Below are 17,700 nucleotides of genomic sequence, written 5' to 3' on the forward strand. Positions count from 1 at the left end.
GCCATCAGAAACAAGAGAATTATTTCCACTCACAAATTCTGTTGTAGTAGAGGTTCTAGCCATGAAAATTAGAGAAGAAAAATGAGTAGTATCTAGATTGTAAAGTAAGCAGTGAAACTATCTCTATTTCCAGATGACATGATCTTGTATATATGAAATCCCAAGGAATCCACTAAACAAACAAACAAAAGACAGCAACTACTACAACTAATAAATGAGTTCAACAATGTTGCAGAATATAAAACCAACATAAAAAAATCAGTTGTATTTCTATATCCTAGCATCTTTGACCTTTAGACAATATTTCTGAGCCACTGGTTCCTCAATCAGAAAATGAAATTAAGAAATCAGTTCTATTTATAACATCAAATATAATAAATTTAACAAAGAAATTTAACACTTTTATCACCCTGAGAACTATAAACATTGTAGAAAGAAATGAAAGACCTAAATAAATGGAAGGACACCCCATGTTTATGGGCCAAAAGACTTAGTAATAAGATGGCAACATTTCCCAAATTGATTTATAGTTTCAGTGTAATCCTTGTCAGAATTCCAGCTAGTTTTTTAGAAGAAAATGAGAAGCTGAATTTTTAAAATGCGTAAGGAAATGCAAGGAACCTAGAATATCCAACCTAATCTTGAATAAAAGAACAAAGTTAGAAGACTCAGACTTCCTCATTTCAAAATTTATTAGAGCTATAGTATATAAGATAATATGATACTGGCATAGATATGCCTTTATTAGAAAAAAATGTAAAAAGATAGACTTATAGATCAATGGATTAGAAAAGAGCCCAGTGGGGTGCCTGGGTGGCTCAGTGGGTTGAAGCCTCTGCCTTCGGCTCAGGTCATGATCCCAGGGTCTTGGGATCGAGCCCCGCGTCGGGCTCTCTGCTCGGCAGGGGGCCTGCTTCCCTCTCTCTCTCTGCCCGTCTCTCTCTGCCCATCTCTCTGCCTACTTGTGATCTCTGTCTTTCAAATAAATAAATGAATAAAATCTCTTAAGAAAAAATAAAAAAAAGAAGGAGTTTGGGGATCCTTCTTTAAAAAAAAAAAGAAAAGAAAAGAGCCCAGAAATCTTTACATTTTATGGTCAATTGATTTATTTTTATTTTTTCAAGATTTTATTTATTTATTTGACAGAGAGAGAGAGAGAGAGAGCGAGAGCGCGCACAAGCAGGGGGAGCAGCAGAAGGAGAGGGAGGAGCAGACTCCCAGCTGAGCAAGGAGCCTGACATGGGGCTTGATCCCAGGACCCTGGCGTCAAGACCTGAGCTGAAGGCAGACAACTGACTGAGCCACCCAGCACCCATGGTCAATTGCTTTTCAACAAGGTGCCAAAAAAATTATATGAGGGATAAACTGACTTTTCAATAAATGGTGTTAACACACTGGATATCCACATGCAAAAGAATGAGGTTGGCTCATAAACCTAAGTGAAAGAGTTAAAGCTTAAAACCCTTAGAAGAAAACGTAGGAGTAATCTTAACGAGCTTGGATTAGGCTTGGATTAGGCATCGGCTTCTAAAACACAGCACCATAAACACAAGGAGAAAAGAAAATCTTCAGCAGCCCTTTGGGGCCTGAGGGGAAAATGAAAAGGGTGTGAAAAGGAGCTGACCTAGGACATCAGGAGGCCAAATGTTTATTTCCTCATGCTGTTGGAGATTATAACCTACTTTAGTTTATTCGTTTTTCAACTTGAACTGAGACCCTTTTTCTTGCTGCCTTTACTGGGTTCTCCACCTTGACAGAGTAACTGGAATCTTAGTACCCCTCGAAGAAGGTAGCCCCTGGAATCTGCAGGCATGTCTTTGGGCAGATGGTTTTTTGCAGTTCTGCAGACCAAACCTAATTACCCATTTTGAATTGTCATCTGAGTTTCTATTTGAGTTGCCAATGTTTGTCCATTTGATTCTTCTCCTGTCCATTAAGCAATTTTAGTGCATGAAAGAGCATCTAAAAGAATGTCAGGAAACCAGCAGCCGTTTGTTGAGAGCCATATGGGATATCCTGGCACTAGTCACCAGAAGTCCATTTCTTTCCTTAATCAAGCAAGTAGGAAATATATACTATTGTAATAAAAAAACTCAAAAAAGATATGGCCTACCACATCTGCAGAACAGTCTGCAAAATTCCTATCATGTTAATAGAGGCCAACATACGTACTGAATGCAATTCTACTTGGTCAAGAAGTAATATACTTAATCTCTATCAGAAATTACAGAAAACTAAAATAGCTAATAGTTTTTGAATAAATAATTATTAAATCAAATATGTTTAAACATTCTTTCCTCAGTTTTCTTTTTTTAAAAAATTTTTTAGAAAGGTTTTATTTATTGATTAGAGAGAGGGAGAGAGAGCGAGAACAGGCAGACGGAATGGCAGCAGAGGCAGAGGGAGAAGCAGGCTCCCCACCGAGCAAGGAGCCCGATGTGGGACTCGATCCCAGGACGCTGGGATCATGACCTGAGCCGAAGGCAGCTGCTCAACCAACTGAGCCACCCAGGCGTCCCACTTTCCTCAGTTTTCTTAAGTTTCTACAAAGGGTCAAATTCCACCCTAACTCCCAGAGCTACATAGCATCTCTTGTCAAATGTGAGATTTGTCTGATTCAACAACATAACACAAATTACTCTCTTTCAGTGATACTCCCTATATTCCCCTCTTGTTTAGCAATAGCAACAGAAGGGAAATCAAATAAATCAATCAGCCAAAGTTTATTTTCTTTTACATGCAATAAAGTGTTCGTAAAAGTGAAATCATAATGTTCAGTGACAAGAATGCTTTTTAATGTTGGAGCTTCTTCAATCTTTTAAGTGCTTTTGAATCAGGAATGAGTAACGGACTTTTTAAACATAAAAAAGTAGGGGCAGGTAAGATTACCTTGATAGCAAGTAACCATCTACACAATAGTAAAATTCTTCCTCTATTGAAAATTTACAAGTTTCCCAGTCCTTTAGAGCTTGAGTTTTAAATTGGGATATGTTCGCACTACTAGCGATCTGAAATTAGAAACATCCAATGTACCTGTGAAAGGCTGTCCTAGACAGGGAGTCACCTGGTAGCCCAAGGAATACCCTTTCCTCGCCCACTGCCCCTGCCCCTGGGGACCCCTCCGTTTCATCCTCCTTCTCTTCTTCACCACTGATTAGCAGAATGCTTGGCTGATCAAGGTTCTGCGCCCCAGTTTTTTTAAAAAGACAATTTCTTTACTTTTTAGGTTTTTTAAATGTTAATCTCTACTCTCAAGATTAAGAATCACACGTTCTGACTGAGCCAGCAACTCACCGCTTCTGTTCCCCAATTTAAATGTGTGTATGGGGGAGTGGTTCTATACCATGGAACAATTCTCCAACACCAGCAGGTGTCCTTCAATTCAACCGAATTCTCACTCGCTCGACCCAGAGACTGCATCAGATTCCACAGGTTGACGGCTCAGTTCCACACTCCTCCCCCCCCTTATCATCTATGCTCTGACCAACTAGCTATAGGTTGGGGGCTCCAATAACTTTCTCCTTGGGCTTAATTTACTAGCGTGGACCTCTGACACCAGGTATTGAGTCTAGGTTGTCATCTGTGCTTCTGACTGGACAGCTATAGACCAGAGGTTCCCAAAACTCCCTCTTTGGGTTCGATTAATTTGCTAGAGCTGCTCACAGAACTCAGGAAACCCATGTATCCACTCGAGTAGGAGTATATTACAAAAGATATTAAAGGATAGAGATCAAGAGGCAGATGAAGAGATACAGAGGGCGAGGGCACAAACAAAGGGGTCATTGTGGAACTAGGGGCCCGGCATGGTAGCCCATGGAAGCGTTCTGGTTAACCAACAAAGCAGCTCTCTGATCCTACCTTTTGGATTTTTATGAAGGTCATTACATAGGCATGATTGACTGAATCACTGACCACTAGTGATTGAGTCAACACCCAGCTCCTCTCCCCTCCCCCAAAATCAGAGAGTGGAACTGAAAACTCAGGTTAGTTCTCTTGGCAACGAACCCCCCAAAGTTAGGGAATTTCCAAAAATTATCTCATTAACAAACCTAGTGGTGATGGAAAGGGGTTGGTTATGAATAACAAAACATCATTTCATATTTATGGCTCTGTAGCATTTTCGTGAACCAAAAAGAACAAATATTCTAACAAAAGAAGTTCCCATTGCTCTTATTGCTCTAGAAATTCCAAGAGTTTTGGCAGCTATGGGCCAGGAATTATGTGTGAAGATCAAATATATATGAGAAATATTTCTCATATATATTTTGTCATTCAGATGAACAAAATACATATTTTTTAAAGCTTTTATTCACTTGGCAGAGAGAGGGAGAGAGAGAGAGAGTATGCACAAGCAGGGAGAGCAGCAGGCAGGAGAGGGAGAAGCAGGGTTCCCAATGCAATGCGGGCCTTGATCTTAGAACTGTGGGATCATGACCTGAGCTTAACTGCTTAACTGACTGAGCCATCTAGGTGCCCCTAAAATATCTTTTTTTCCGAAATGACCAAATACATATGCATGTATATATGTATATGTGTATATATATATCACACATCTTATAAATCACAATGTCACAGCTGATACCTTCCCAAACTTATTAGTAAGGTTGCCAAAGTTATCTGGGATCTGTGGTCCAAGATTTCTTTCTTGTTGATTCAGCACACCTGCTACTCACTCACTCACTCTTTCAACTCTAACCAGGGTCCTTTGTTCCAATTTTCCATAGTATCTCCACCAGCATCTACCCATGCTAGATCACTGAGTAATCTACCAATTCTCCCCTTCACTTCTTGGATACTCCCTTCTCCCTAAAACTATAAACAATATTAGTTCTGTACCCTAAATATATACAACTTGCCCTCCAACACTCTGTGCTCCATTGTTCCTGGGAAAAGACTAAGGTTTGGCAAAGAAGTCTTGGCTCCCAAACTCTGTCTGATGGACAGAAGTTGCTTTACTGGAGTGCAGAGCAAGCCTTGTGAAGGCAAGTCCCTAAAAAAACATTCTTATGAAGGATATTTCATCATGTTGTCAGGAAGACCATAGGCTACAGGTGTTTGTCTGCTTCCTTGGGAAATACACATTTACAGCATGGCTGCTATGAGATTTGCAACTGATACAAAAAACAAACTAATTCCTCAAAGGAGTGTAATCTAGGTTCCAAAATCTAGCTCTCCAGCCAGGTCGTCTCTCTTTCTGGCATGTTCACTTGGATGCCACCCAGGTGCCAAAAACCTAACATTTATACTCCACTAAACCTGCTTGTTCTCTATTCCCTATTTAGTTAAGAGCACCCTTATCCACTGATTGCCCAAACCTAGAAACCTGAGCTGGCTTTGTTTCCTGTTCTTCACAGCCCACATCTAACTGGGCTCAAATCCTCCTAGTCCTGTCTCTAAAATGTCGACTATTCCTTCACCACAACTGGAGTTCCGACCCCATCAATTTTTATTGTAACTATGACAATAACTGTCATATCAATTGTCATGTCAGTGATCTCCTCCCTTGTTTCTTCCTACTCGCTTCAAAGTACAAAGATCTAGCTTTGTACTGCCTCTAGAATTTCTTTCCAAAACAAAGAACTATGAAAAGCCCTCTTTATTTTTTTATTGTGTTATGTTAGTCAATATAAAATAAATACATCATTAGTTTTTGAAGCAGTGTTCCAAGATTCACTGTTTATGTACAACACCCAGTGCTCCTCGCAATACATCCCCTCCCTTATACCCACCACTGGCGCACCCATCCCCCCACCCCCTCCTCTCTAAAACCCTATTTCAGAGTCCACAGTCTCTCACGGTTCATCTCCCCCCTCCAATTTCCCAGATTCACTTTCCCTTTCCTTCTCCTAATGTCCTCCATGTTATTCCTTATGTTCCACAAATAAGTGAAACCATATAATTGACTCTCTCTGTTTGACTTATTTCACTCAGCATAATCTCCTTCAGTCCTGTCCATGTTGATGCAAAAGTTGCGTATTCATCCTTTCTGATGGTTGAGTACTACTGAAAGGCCCTCTTTAAAACACAACAAAATAACAACAAACACCACATACACACAGCCACCTCTTGGATTGCTCTTCCTGCTAAATCAGAAAAATCTAACTTCAAAAGAAGAGAGATTATTGCCTACTGGGTGTTACACTCAAGCAACTGGTTAGTACATTTCGGGCTTCTGCCAGCAGGAATTCCTCAAGTCTCACACGTGAGCACTTCTGTAAGGCCTGGGAAGAGACAACCTGAATACAGCTGTTCTTCTACCAGTCTTCATCCTCAGGTGTCCTTCTAGTCAGCCCCTCCTGAGCACTCAGATTAACATGTGAAGATCACTGGAAGCCAAAGAGAAATAGAGAAGTCCATTTTCTCAAGTTCAGGTGGGGACTCTTGCTATAGAAAAAGTCCATGGGCTTTCTGTCTAATCTCAGACTTCCAAAGACCAAAGAAAAATTCTGTTTCAAATTGCGGTAGCTCCCCCTAATCACGTTTCTAATGAGCACCTGACTTTTCTCCATTTTCCTAATTGGGCTCTTGTCATCGTACTAGTTTAATAATTTTAGCTTGAATGAAGTTGTTGAGGCATTCTAAGTATTTTCCTATTCAAATACTAGAATAATAGTCTATTTTTTTAATTAAAGATTTCATTTATTTATTTGACAGAGAGAGAGACACAGGGAGAGAGGGAACACAAGCAGGGGGAGTGGGAGAGGGAGAAGCAGGTTTCCCATTGAGCAGGGAGCCCAGTGTGGGGCTTGATCCCAGGACCCTGGAATCATGACCTGACCTGAAGGCAGATGCTTAATGACTGAGCTAGCCTCCAAGGTGCCCCTAAATATTAGAAAAATAGTTTAGAATGCCAATTATTTCCTTACTGATTATAATTCGAAACCAAAGTTTCAGGATCTGGGTTCAAATTCTGAAAGAACACTTCTCCTAAAATCTAAAGTAATTCAGTCACCAAACATATTTGAGCCCATATTTAGCACAAGCACTAAACTAAGTGTTGGGGCTGAAATAGTTCAGAAGAAACGGACATGTCCCCTGTGCTCATGGAGCCTACAGCTGCATGAGTGGGATAAGTATCAATCAATCAATCAAATAATTGACACATTTAAGTATACAATCTTAACTATGGCAGGTGCTCTAAAGGGGCGGTGCTTGGTACTTTGGGAAACTATTTTTCTGGAATTTCATTTAATCAGGGCGTCTTTTTAGGAGGAGACACTTAACTCTAAAATGGGAATGATGACTAGGAGTACTTGATAGGTCAGATGTTCTGGTCACAGTGACAGTATCGCAGAGTGGCTACAGCTATGGGAGGGGTCTAGGAAGGGTAGGGATAAGGAGATGCACTTGAAGAAGGAAGTAAGTTCTAAAATCTTCATAGTTGAGAAGTATTATCTCTAAAAAAAGGAAGTATTATCTTTATCATAAATACAACTGAAATCCTTGTAGAACTTACCTTTATGGGGATGGAATGTTAAGATCTAATCGAAGAAAGGGGGACTTACCTGAATTCTATGTCTGACTCCTGAAACACCTTGTTAACACGTTCATGCCTCCATGACTCTAGTTTCTTTATCTCAGTAATCAGTGTACCTCAAAGCATGTCATCTCAAGTTTTGTAGTGATATTTTAAGGAACAATGAGTCATAATTGCTGAGTTCTTTGAACTCCTTGGATGAAAGATGTTATATGGTCTATAAATGTAAAGCATTGCTATTATCTATCAGACAGAAAGCTGTCTCCAGCCAAAAAGAAACCAGCAAAATACAAAGTATGAGTCTCTGTCCACTTCTGTCAGAGTTAAATATAGAATCTGGGTATAAATTAAATAGGCTTAATGCTGGGTAAGCTCAGCATCTTTGATCTAAAATGCCCAGAGCACTGGGCAAACATTAAGTCATCTGTCCTCAAAATGCCCCATGTACATGTCATAAACACCAGCCATTAGACTTCTTCCTAGGATTATGATAGAGTTCACAAAGTTTAATTTTCTTCCCAAAGGTCGCTAGCAAGGTTAGTGTAAAATCCCAGAAAGAGGATATAAGCTCCTGATTTATTCTGCCAGTCCTACTTATTTTTACCCAAACAAGCAAACAAACATGAACACGTCAAAGACAAAATATAAACTACAGAACATGGAGATGAAGAAAGAGCTTAAATAAAACAAGCAACATATTTTTATTCTTAGGTAAATATTGTATCTCTTTCTTATCTTTAGTACAGGACAAATTTAGTACTTGGTGGATTGCTTTGGCATAGAACAGGTAGAGAAAAGGGACTGAAAATGAAGACATTTTAAGGGACTTTCGGCAAGAGGTGAAAAGAGACAGGGATGGGGCACCTGGGTGGTTCAGTAGGTTAAGCGTCTGCCTTCAGCTCAGGTCATGATCCCAGGGGCCTGGGATCAAGTCCCGTATGGGGCTCCCTGCTCAGTGGGAAGCCTGCTTCTCCCTCTCCTCCCTGTGGGTGCTTTCCCTCTCTTACTCTCTCTTTCAAATAAATAAATAAAATCTTAAAAAAAAAAAAAAGCTTTAAAAAAAAAGAGAGAGAGAGACAGGGATGAGAGGAAAATGTGTAAGTTCACCCTTTTCCTTCCCTTTCCCATTAAATCTTTACTATTATTGGTACAAAACAGCAAACGGGGGAATTGTGAGGGAGAGACAAGCAATGCTCAGATCCAGTTTATCTAGGGTCTTTTTTTTTTTTTTTAAGATTTTATTTATTTATTTGACTGAGATCATAAGTAGGCAGAGAGGCAGGCAGAGAGGCAGACAGAGAGGGGGAAGCAGGCTCCCTGCTGAGCAAAGACCCCCCGATGTGGGGCTCGATCCCAGGACCCTGAGACCACGATGATCCGAGCGGAAGGCAGAGGCTTTAACCCGCTCAGCCACCCAGGCACCCCTATCCAGGGTCTTTAAAAATATTTTCATTTCTTTTTAAAATCAGATGAAATAATGCCACAATCCAGGCTGGATTAAATGTCTTTATACTAGCAGAGTTGTAAAAGATAATTTTATTTTTATTTTTAAAATTTTTTTTATTTTAAGTTTTTATTTAAATTCTAGTTACTATATATGGTAAAATTGGTTTCAGGTGTAGAAAAGACAATTTTAATGATCTTTTGTGGTGGGAGGGACCCACAAAGACAAAAATAAAAAAGTGCACCCAGGGCCCCTGATGGTCAGATTGTGGCCCTGGAAACTTGGAGATTTTGAGGAAAACCTGCTGAGGAAATGCTTGACAAGGATTTGTTTACTCCACCCGGACAGCAGAGAATCCTGCAGAAGCAACTAAATATAAATAGAATGTTTTTCGAGTGATTCAACAAACTGACAGGAGAAAGCTAAATGAAAAACCGTGGGGGGCTATCAACACAGGAAGACGTGGTTTGATTTCTTCATATAGCCCTCCATCTATAGAGCACAGGAATGTTGTTTTATTTAAAAGGACTAATGAATATTTGAGAATGATGAGCCTCCTCTGAGCATTTATAATGACTAGTATCCTCTCATGCTGGTTTCTGATCTGAATTTATATGAACTGTGTCATTTGGGAACTTAATCCCCAACATTATTTTTAAAGTCTTCCTGTATTGGTAGTGCCCCTGGATCCTGGCAGAAGTTAATACAAACTTTCTCTCAAGGAAAATACTTAAAGGTCTCAAATACTTCACACAGAGAAAGTTCCACAAAATGCACTTGCAATTAAAAAATAATCATAAAACATGAAGAGGGAAACCTAATGTTAAGAACCTGTATAAACGGCAAAACAGAAAATATGAGGGGTGCCTGGGTGGCTTTGTTGACTGAATGACTAAATACTGGTTTCAGCTCAGGTCATGATCTCAGGGTCCTGGGATCAAATCCTAGGGGAACTCTGCACAAAGCCAGAAATGAGCTTGGAATTCTGCCTCTGCCTCTGCCCCTCCCCTGGCTCGCATAAGCAGTCACTCACTCTCTCAAATAAATAAATCAGGGTTTGATAGCATCAGGCTTATCTGAGAAAGGATGAGGGGAACCAAAACAGGGTGATTGGTTCAAAGTTAGTTTAAGAAAAAGTTAAAAACTGAGATTCCCACCTTCACCCCTTCTGCTAGCTGGCCCAAGATTGGGTGAGTAAAACTGGATCTTTGGACCAGATATCAAACAGATATACTAAACTGTAGTTATATATGAAAGTTGATGCCCTCCGTGCTATTCCAGTCATCCTTCTAGAAAGCTGGCCCAGGGGTACCTGGCGGGCTCAGTGAGGGGCATGCGACTCTGGATCTCAGAGTTGTGAGATGAAGCCTCACGTTGGGCCTGGGGCCAGTTTTAATTAAAAAAGAGAAAAAAGGGGCGCCTGGGTGGCTCAGTGGGTTAAGGCCTCTGCCTTCTGCTCAGGTCATGATCCCAGGGTCCTGGGATTGAGCCCCACATTGGGCTCTCTGTTCAGCAGGGAGCCTGCTTCCCCCTTTCTCTGGGCCTGCCTCTCTGCCTACCTGTGATCTCTGTCTGTCAAATAAATAAATAAAATCTTAAAAAAAATGTTAAAAAAAAAAAGAAAAAAGGTGGCCCACCATGTGTTTACACTCAAGTGCTAGATAGCAGGTTGGTTGGTTTGTTTGTTTCTAAAAGTAGGGGCGCCTGGGTGTCTCAGGCAGTTAATTGTCTGACTGTGGCTCAGGTCATAATCTCAGGGTCCTAGGATCAAGTCCTGCAAAAGGCTCCCTGCTCAGCAAGGAGTCTGCTTCTCCCTCTTCTTCTGCCCGCCCCCACCCAACCACTTGTGCACACTCATGACCTCTCTCACTCTCTCAAATAAAATCTCTAAAAAGAAAAGCAATTATACTGGTGATCGCCTGTGACTAACCCAATCACCAGCAAGCCCAGAACTTTCAACATGCTTCTTTTTCTCAGCCCAATTTTAACCTTTGAGCAGAAAATAACGAACTAGCAGAAATCGGAGGAATGCAAACAGTATGAAGTGACAGAGATGAAAACAAAGAAACAATCAGAACAAATAGAGACTGCTCTTGGATAAAAAAGCTAAAAGGCCATCAATAAAATCTTCAGTTTTGGCCTGTATAAACTATTCATTTTTTAAAATATTTTATTTTATTTTTTTTAAGATTTTATTTATTTGACAGAGAGAGATCACAAGTAGGCAGAGAGGCAGGCAGAGAGAGGGGGAAGCAGGCTCCCCACTGAGCAGCGAGCCCAGTGCCTGGCTGGATCCCAGGACTCTTAGATCATGACCTGAGCCCAAGGCAGAGGCTAAACCATGAGCCACCCAGGCGCCCCTAAGATTTTATTTTTAAGTAATTTCTACACGCAATGTGGGGACTGAACGTACAACGCTGAAATCAAGTCGCCAACTCCACTGACTGAGCCAGCCAGGCACCCCTAAACTTATCACTTCTGTGTATTCATTCTGGAATCACATTATTAGCGATAAAGGATAATTGGAAGGAAGGCAGACAGGGACAAAGTGCCACCCCCACAACCAAGATGAAGCCACCCTTAAAAGATTTTTACACCACCCTGGAAGGTGCCCTCCAACCTATTCCATGTGATAGATGACAGAAACCTGATTGGATGACAGGCAAAGGAAGGGTTAGATTAAACAGCCCTCCAACAAACCCATAAAATTCCCTAGACATAGAACCCCGATGGTAACCCTCTCCAAGCCCCTCCTTCCTCGGGAGCCTTATACTATCACTCAGTAAATCTTGCTTTGTTGCCCACCACTCTTTCTGGTCTACCTCTTCATTCTTCAAAGTGGCGTGACCAAGAACCATGGGCACTGGTGGAGAAAAAAAATCCTCTAATATTAGGAATCTAAAAAAATTCTAGGTCACTGCCTGAGAGTTGATTCCAAATATTATATACAAGGCATAAAACTAAAGTACTTATAAATTCATTTGCACAGGGGTAAATAGATGACTTTGATGGTATTAACCCATGAAACCCATGCTCTTGGTATTGTAAGTAGAATACGTTGTGAGAAACTTTCTTCTTCCCTTTCCTTACTTTTAAGTAGTCTCCATGCCCAACATGGGGCTTGAACTCATGACCCTGAGATCAAGAGTCACATCCTCTACTGACTAAGCCAGGCAGGCACCCCAGAAACTGTCATTTCTTAAGAACAGCATTATCATTTTCCAGAAAGTATAAAAATCAGCAGTGTCACCTATGAAAAAAAGTTTCCTGCTTTACATGCCTTTATATGCCAGGCTGTGAAGAAGTAAAAATCCTTTAATTTTTAAGAATTCTTAAGAAGAGGTCAATCTCTGAATGTGATCACAAGATTTTAATCATCTCTTGGTGTATTAGCAAATCCATTACTGCTGAGAAATCCTTGTAAGAACAAATGCTATATTAACCATTGTTGTTTGTGTCTCTAAGAGTATCACCTTCCTGACAGACCAAGAATCACCTTTCTGCTGGTTTAGAAGCTATACAATGTGGAGTGCTTGGTGCTTTACTAAGATAGGACAATTCATTTAAAGGCTGTGCACTACTGTTAGCTTGGTTTAAAAATATCAACCAACTTGCAGGATCCAGAATTAATGGGATTATTTCATTACAGCTTTCAGGAGACTTAATTTCCAAGCTAACTATAGTCACAAAGGCTTTTTAAGGTATCATTAAGGAGTTTCAGAAATTTGCATAATTTTAGCTGCTGTTTATACAAAATAATGTAGTTACAAACCAAAATCTAAAGATGACTCCATTTATTTTTTTTCCTTTTCCCCCCAGCTTTAATAAACCAAAATCTAACTTTAATATAATTGTATAAATAATTACTTTCACGAAGAAGATAAATTGCTCCTTTCAAAGTTACTTAAATCTTGGAGATGATACAGTTGGAAAAATTTGTGTTCGGTAATCTATTGAAGTATAAAACATTAATTTTGTAAAATTTACATTTTAAAAAGTATATCCTAAAGAGATATACCAAGATGCAATGATTTGTTATTGTATACATATTAAACGCTTTTTAGTAATATGTCAATATACCAATATATGAATTGAATATATTCAGTTCAACAAATACTAGAGAACCTACTAAAGTTGGTTTCCAAGAGTGACAAAGATGAATAATGTGCCTTTTTGGCCTTCCAGAAATATTGAGAGTAAGGTAAGTGATTGATAGGTATGAAAATGCCTACCACAGAAGGAAGCAAAAGCTAAGGATTGAAAAAAAAAAGTACTACAAGCAAAGGGATTAAGATAAAAATCCTTTTGAATAATTTCAAAAGATTTCCTCTAGTAAGTGGTTGAGATAACCCATGAAGGTTGAGTTTAATTTCTCCTAGAGGAGACACTTACAATAAATGTGTGCTGCTTTTAAGTGATTAATAGTAGAAAAATATTATGTAACAGATATGAATAACTTTAATACTTACTTTTGTCTAATTTCATGAAATATAATGTGTTGAGTAAAAATTTAAGTTCTAAATATTTTATACCTTCATTTATATCCAGGAGACTTTTTGTTTCCTTAATAGGAAATACCTAGCATTACTCTGGACCCTCCTTAGATCAGTCAGGATTCCATTGGAGACAAGTTAAATCAGGATTCCTGGAGTGGGAGTTCAGATACTGGTATTTTGCAAAAGTCCTCTAGATAATTTTAGTATTTTAGAAAGATTTTATTTTAAGTAATCTCTATACCCAAGATGGGGCTTAAACTCCCACCCAGATATCAACAGTCCGACCTCCACTGACTGAGCTAACAAGGCACCTCTGTAGGTAATTTTAAGGTGCGGTCAGGATAGCAGACCACCAGGCTAAATTCCATTTGAGAGACTTTGGTCTTACTAATAACCGATTTACTTTCCTTTGCTGGTTCAGCAAATAACAAGAATATTCCCAATAACACTCTTTTATTAGCTACCACTCAACTGAGTATTTACTCTGCGCCAGGCACAGTGCCAAACATTCTTTTGTGCATTATCTTATCTAGTTTTCATAGCAAGGTGTATTTCCAAATTACTTGCCCAGTTAACTGTCCCATTCCGGGACCCAAGAACTTACCCACTGCACCACACTGCTTCTCTCCTCTAATTCACTCCTGATATGGAACTGTCGAGAACACCAAAGTCTATCAGCAGTTATAAATAAATGTTATCTGCAAAGAGCGACCAAGAATGCAAATGACACAAGAACGAGTATGGAGGATACCAGGAAGTGACACTGTAGGCTGAACAGGCGATCCAAAATCTCTAGTTCCCAGGTCCTCCCAACACCTCTTCCAGCCTTCAACCACCCCTAAACCCTACTTTTAAAGCTCACTGGTCCATGATGGCCAATGTTAGGGCGAAAATAACCTTTGACTACAAAGGGTCAAAAAGCCAGCCCAGGCATTTCCCAAACCCGAAGCTGCAGTCTAGGGGTTCAGTCATTACTGGTGATGGGGAAAAGCCTTCTGGAGGCTTCCACAGCAGCCCACCGACTTCATGAAAAGGGAGGAAATGCGGGGCGGGGGGCATGAAGCGGAGGAGGCGCTGATCAGTTCGCTTTCCCCAGAGCCTTAGGTGGGAGACCTCGCAGCAAACCGCCGAAGGTGGGACGCTTGGCTGGAAACTAAGCACCCACCCCCACCCCGCATTCTCTACTACCGCGCGGGGAGAGCCGGGTGAGTGCCCGCCAGGCCACCCATATTCGCCGCGCTTCAGGATCCCAGGGCAGGCGGGCGAGTATTGTCCCGTGCCGCACCCTGGAGCAAGGGCGCGACCGCGGTGTCAGTTGTTTGGGAAGAGGGGCTGGCCCGACCCTAGTGCACAAACCCGGATTTGACTGAAGGCACTGAAGCAGGGACCCTGGCTCTTGCTTGGGGCGAAGGGCTGCCCGCTCACCGCAACGCGGAGCGCAGCTGGCGCGGGAAGCTTCCTACTCCGGAGGATCCCTAGGGCAGCCCGCGCTGGTTGCCGTGGCAACCCCACGCTCCTGGCGGAGCCGGCGCGCGCCGCGGGGCTCAGTCACTACCGGAAGTGACGTGTTTCACCTGCCAAGCGAGGGTGGGGTGGGACGGGGGTGCTGAGGTGCCGCCGCCGCCAGCCAGTCGGGAGCGCGCAGGCACCGGCTGACTGAGACCCCGGGTGAGAGCCGCCTACCTCCAGTCACCGCCCACGGCCGGGCCGCCACCATGGCGCTTCTGCTGCGCTTGGTCCTCCTGTGCGGAGTCGCGGGTGAGTAGGGGGCAATTTGGTTCCAAGGGTTCCTATTGCCGGCACCGCCCTGGGGCGCTCTCTGCCTGCGGCCACCCGGGAACAATGAGGCGTGGGGGAGGGGACGGGTGCGATTTGGGGGCGCTGCGGCAGTGGTGGCTGTGCGGGCGGTATTGCACCGGGGTGGTTTTGCGGAGCCGGGCGTGCGAGCCGGGAAGGTGGAACGCCTCGGAGGGGAGCCGTGCGGGGGCGTGAGATGCGGGGGCGGGGGGAGCTGGGGGTAGTAGGGACCGATCCCCGAGATGGGGGGCGGCGGTGGAGGGGCTCCCCGGGCGCGGGTGGGTGGGCGCGGCGTGCCGGGTGCGCCCGGCGTCTTTCCCGGACCATTCTTCGCGGCGGGTGCGAGCTTTGCTCTCTGTGCTCTTGCCCTTTCTCTTGTTCGCTCGTGTCGAGTCCGCGCGGGCTTACTCGATTTCAGGAGCCTAGGGCTGCGAGTTCCCAGGTGTTGAGCAGTCCAGGCGGGGAGGCTGAATTACAAACGCCATGATTAAATAGACCCTGAGCTTTCCAGTGCCGCCGTGCGTCCAAGCGATCTCTAGGAAAGAGGCGCTGAAGGAACAGTAGCGTGAGCATTCCTGGTCTCCTAGAAGAGGCGAGCCCAAGCACGAGACGAACAGTCGTCGCTTGAGCCTTCTTCATCTCGGTAAGAGGCGAGCCCAAGCACGAGCTGTTAACTAGACGGTGGCTCGACGGAGTAGACGGTTGGAAATCCAGACTAGGTTCCTGCAGAAATGCAGTCGTATAATTTCTGCATTCCCGGAGCGAAGTGCAAAGAGGAAATAGTAAGCTCGGTTTGCGTTTATGATGAGTTAATTCATTTCGAAGATAAGAGGGGATGACTTATACAGGGTAATTCCTGAAGGATTCGCCAAGTACATTTTTTGACTGCGCCTCTCTCAGGAGGGGAAAAAATAGGCATTTAAAAAATGTGTGGACCATTAGAAGGCATAATCATTTGACGCTTTAAAAAACTGATCAGTTTTCATGGCAGTGTTTTAACTAACTGATCTTGTCAGGATAGGCATATGTCACGTTTAGAACCAAATGGCTATTTTTAAAAATCCAACGGTGCGACCCTCAGGAGGCACACTTTGTGTAGTCTCTGGAAGGACCTTTTTTTTTTTTTTTTTTTTGAAGTGTTGGAGAGGAGCGGGTGGCCCTTTTTGTTGGGATGGCTCTCTGCTTCCTGTTGAAATGTTAATTCCATTGTTGGGTGCCACATCTGTGAGCATTACTCATGGGATCAACATTCTATTAACAAGTCTAATCTTCAATATATAGCACCACCTCCACCTTTTTGATACATATCATTTAGACTTGGGTGAAATTTCCAAAGTAATGCTTCTGGAAAGGACGAAGGGTCAGTAACCAGTTTACATGGTACATTCCCACCTTTGTTTTGTCAAAGACTAAACTGAAGTTGAAGTGGGTAACGCATGTTCTCTCTGGGAAAAATATTTTAAGCTACATCTAGAGCAGAAAAGTGGAATAACACATGTAGAGGATCACCCCCCACCCAATGCCAACCCCCACCCTGGGGATTTCCAGATAATTGTGTGGATTTCATTTTTTTCTGGACACCTCACTTTGTTAGGAGCAATCTCAACAGGATATTTTTGATACAGAGTCATTCTACTCATAAACGGTATACTAAGATAGTGAACTTCTCATAAAAGCACTGTTGTCTTTAGCTTAACAACTATTTTTAGGTACAGTTTTCCAGCTTAGGGAACAACTCAAAAAGCTATGTAATTGATCTATGGCTTTGAGTAGTTCTTCAGATAACTCTTGCCATTTTAGGCATTCATTCCTATGAATTTGATTTGAGTGGTAACATGATTGACTTCTACATTTGGCAAAACAAAGTGGAGGAGACTTACATATTAAAAATTGCAGTGCTATTTTTTCTCTAGATCTGTTTCCATATGGGTTGTAAAGAGTTTTGTCATATATTCTGGTTGCTAGTGGAAGCCCTTTTGATGTATTTTATTACCTGTCCAGTATCAAGTCACACTACCAGTAGCAAAAGTGGCTGTAGTAGAACAGCTGTAGCAATGGTAGTAATATTAGAGCCTTGATTGAACAGTTATTAAATGCCAGGGCACTGTTAAGAGCTTTATATATACTCCATCTACCTAGCAGTCCTGGAGGGTATGTATTGTAATGATCCCTGTTGCACATGTGAGGAAACTGAGGTGCAGAGTAGTTACATAACTTAATTTGCTAAGGTCACAGATTTCCTCCTTAATCCTTGCTCTTACCATTTGCTATTTTTGCCTCTGAAACAGCCATTTTCCTCTTTGATTACCTCTAATTGACCTCCTAAATTTCTATCACTGGTTATCTGTCATGTAGTAAGAACCTGCTGTTGGTTTGACTATGTGCCAAATACTGAAGACTTTCATTTTAGCCCTTTATTTTCTTAATCTTAGTTCATACTCTCAGACACTATTACAATAACACAAGGAACCAGGGCTTAGGCGGGT

At 42.1% G+C, this 17,700-nt stretch overlaps 1 protein-coding gene and 1 long non-coding RNA gene across 8 annotated transcripts in view; one reads left to right on the forward strand and one right to left on the reverse strand.

Moving 5' to 3' along the window:
- LOC116595979 overlaps window positions 1-14,986 on the reverse strand; it is a 105,142-nt gene extending 90,156 nt beyond the window's left edge. For 2 of the 3 annotated variants that reach the window (XR_004287951.1, XR_004287952.1), the window contains exons 1-2: window positions 14,843-14,986; window positions 14,022-14,115 (exon numbers count right to left, since the gene is read on the reverse strand). This is a non-coding gene — a long non-coding RNA (uncharacterized LOC116595979). Of the gene's footprint in view, window positions 1-14,021; window positions 14,116-14,773 lie in introns of all 3 variants that reach the window. The other variant, XR_004287954.1, reaches the window with a different exon arrangement.
- An 18-nt stretch (window positions 14,987-15,004) lies between these two features.
- Window positions 15,005-17,700, forward strand: part of CXADR (CXADR Ig-like cell adhesion molecule) — a 54,064-nt gene continuing 51,368 nt past the window's right edge. For 2 of the 5 annotated variants that reach the window (XM_032352839.1, XM_032352850.1), the window contains exon 1: window positions 15,007-15,175. In XM_032352839.1, the coding sequence (XP_032208730.1) occupies window positions 15,133-15,175 (43 nt within the window). In that variant the 5' untranslated portion in view covers window positions 15,007-15,132. Of the gene's footprint in view, window positions 15,176-17,700 lie in introns of all 5 variants that reach the window. The other 3 variants (XM_032352823.1, XM_032352831.1, XM_032352857.1) reach the window with 3 other exon arrangements.

The sequence above is a fragment of the Mustela erminea genome, chromosome 1, assembly GCF_009829155.1.
Source record: "Mustela erminea isolate mMusErm1 chromosome 1, mMusErm1.Pri, whole genome shotgun sequence".
Classification (NCBI taxonomy): Eukaryota; Metazoa; Chordata; class Mammalia; order Carnivora; family Mustelidae; genus Mustela; species Mustela erminea.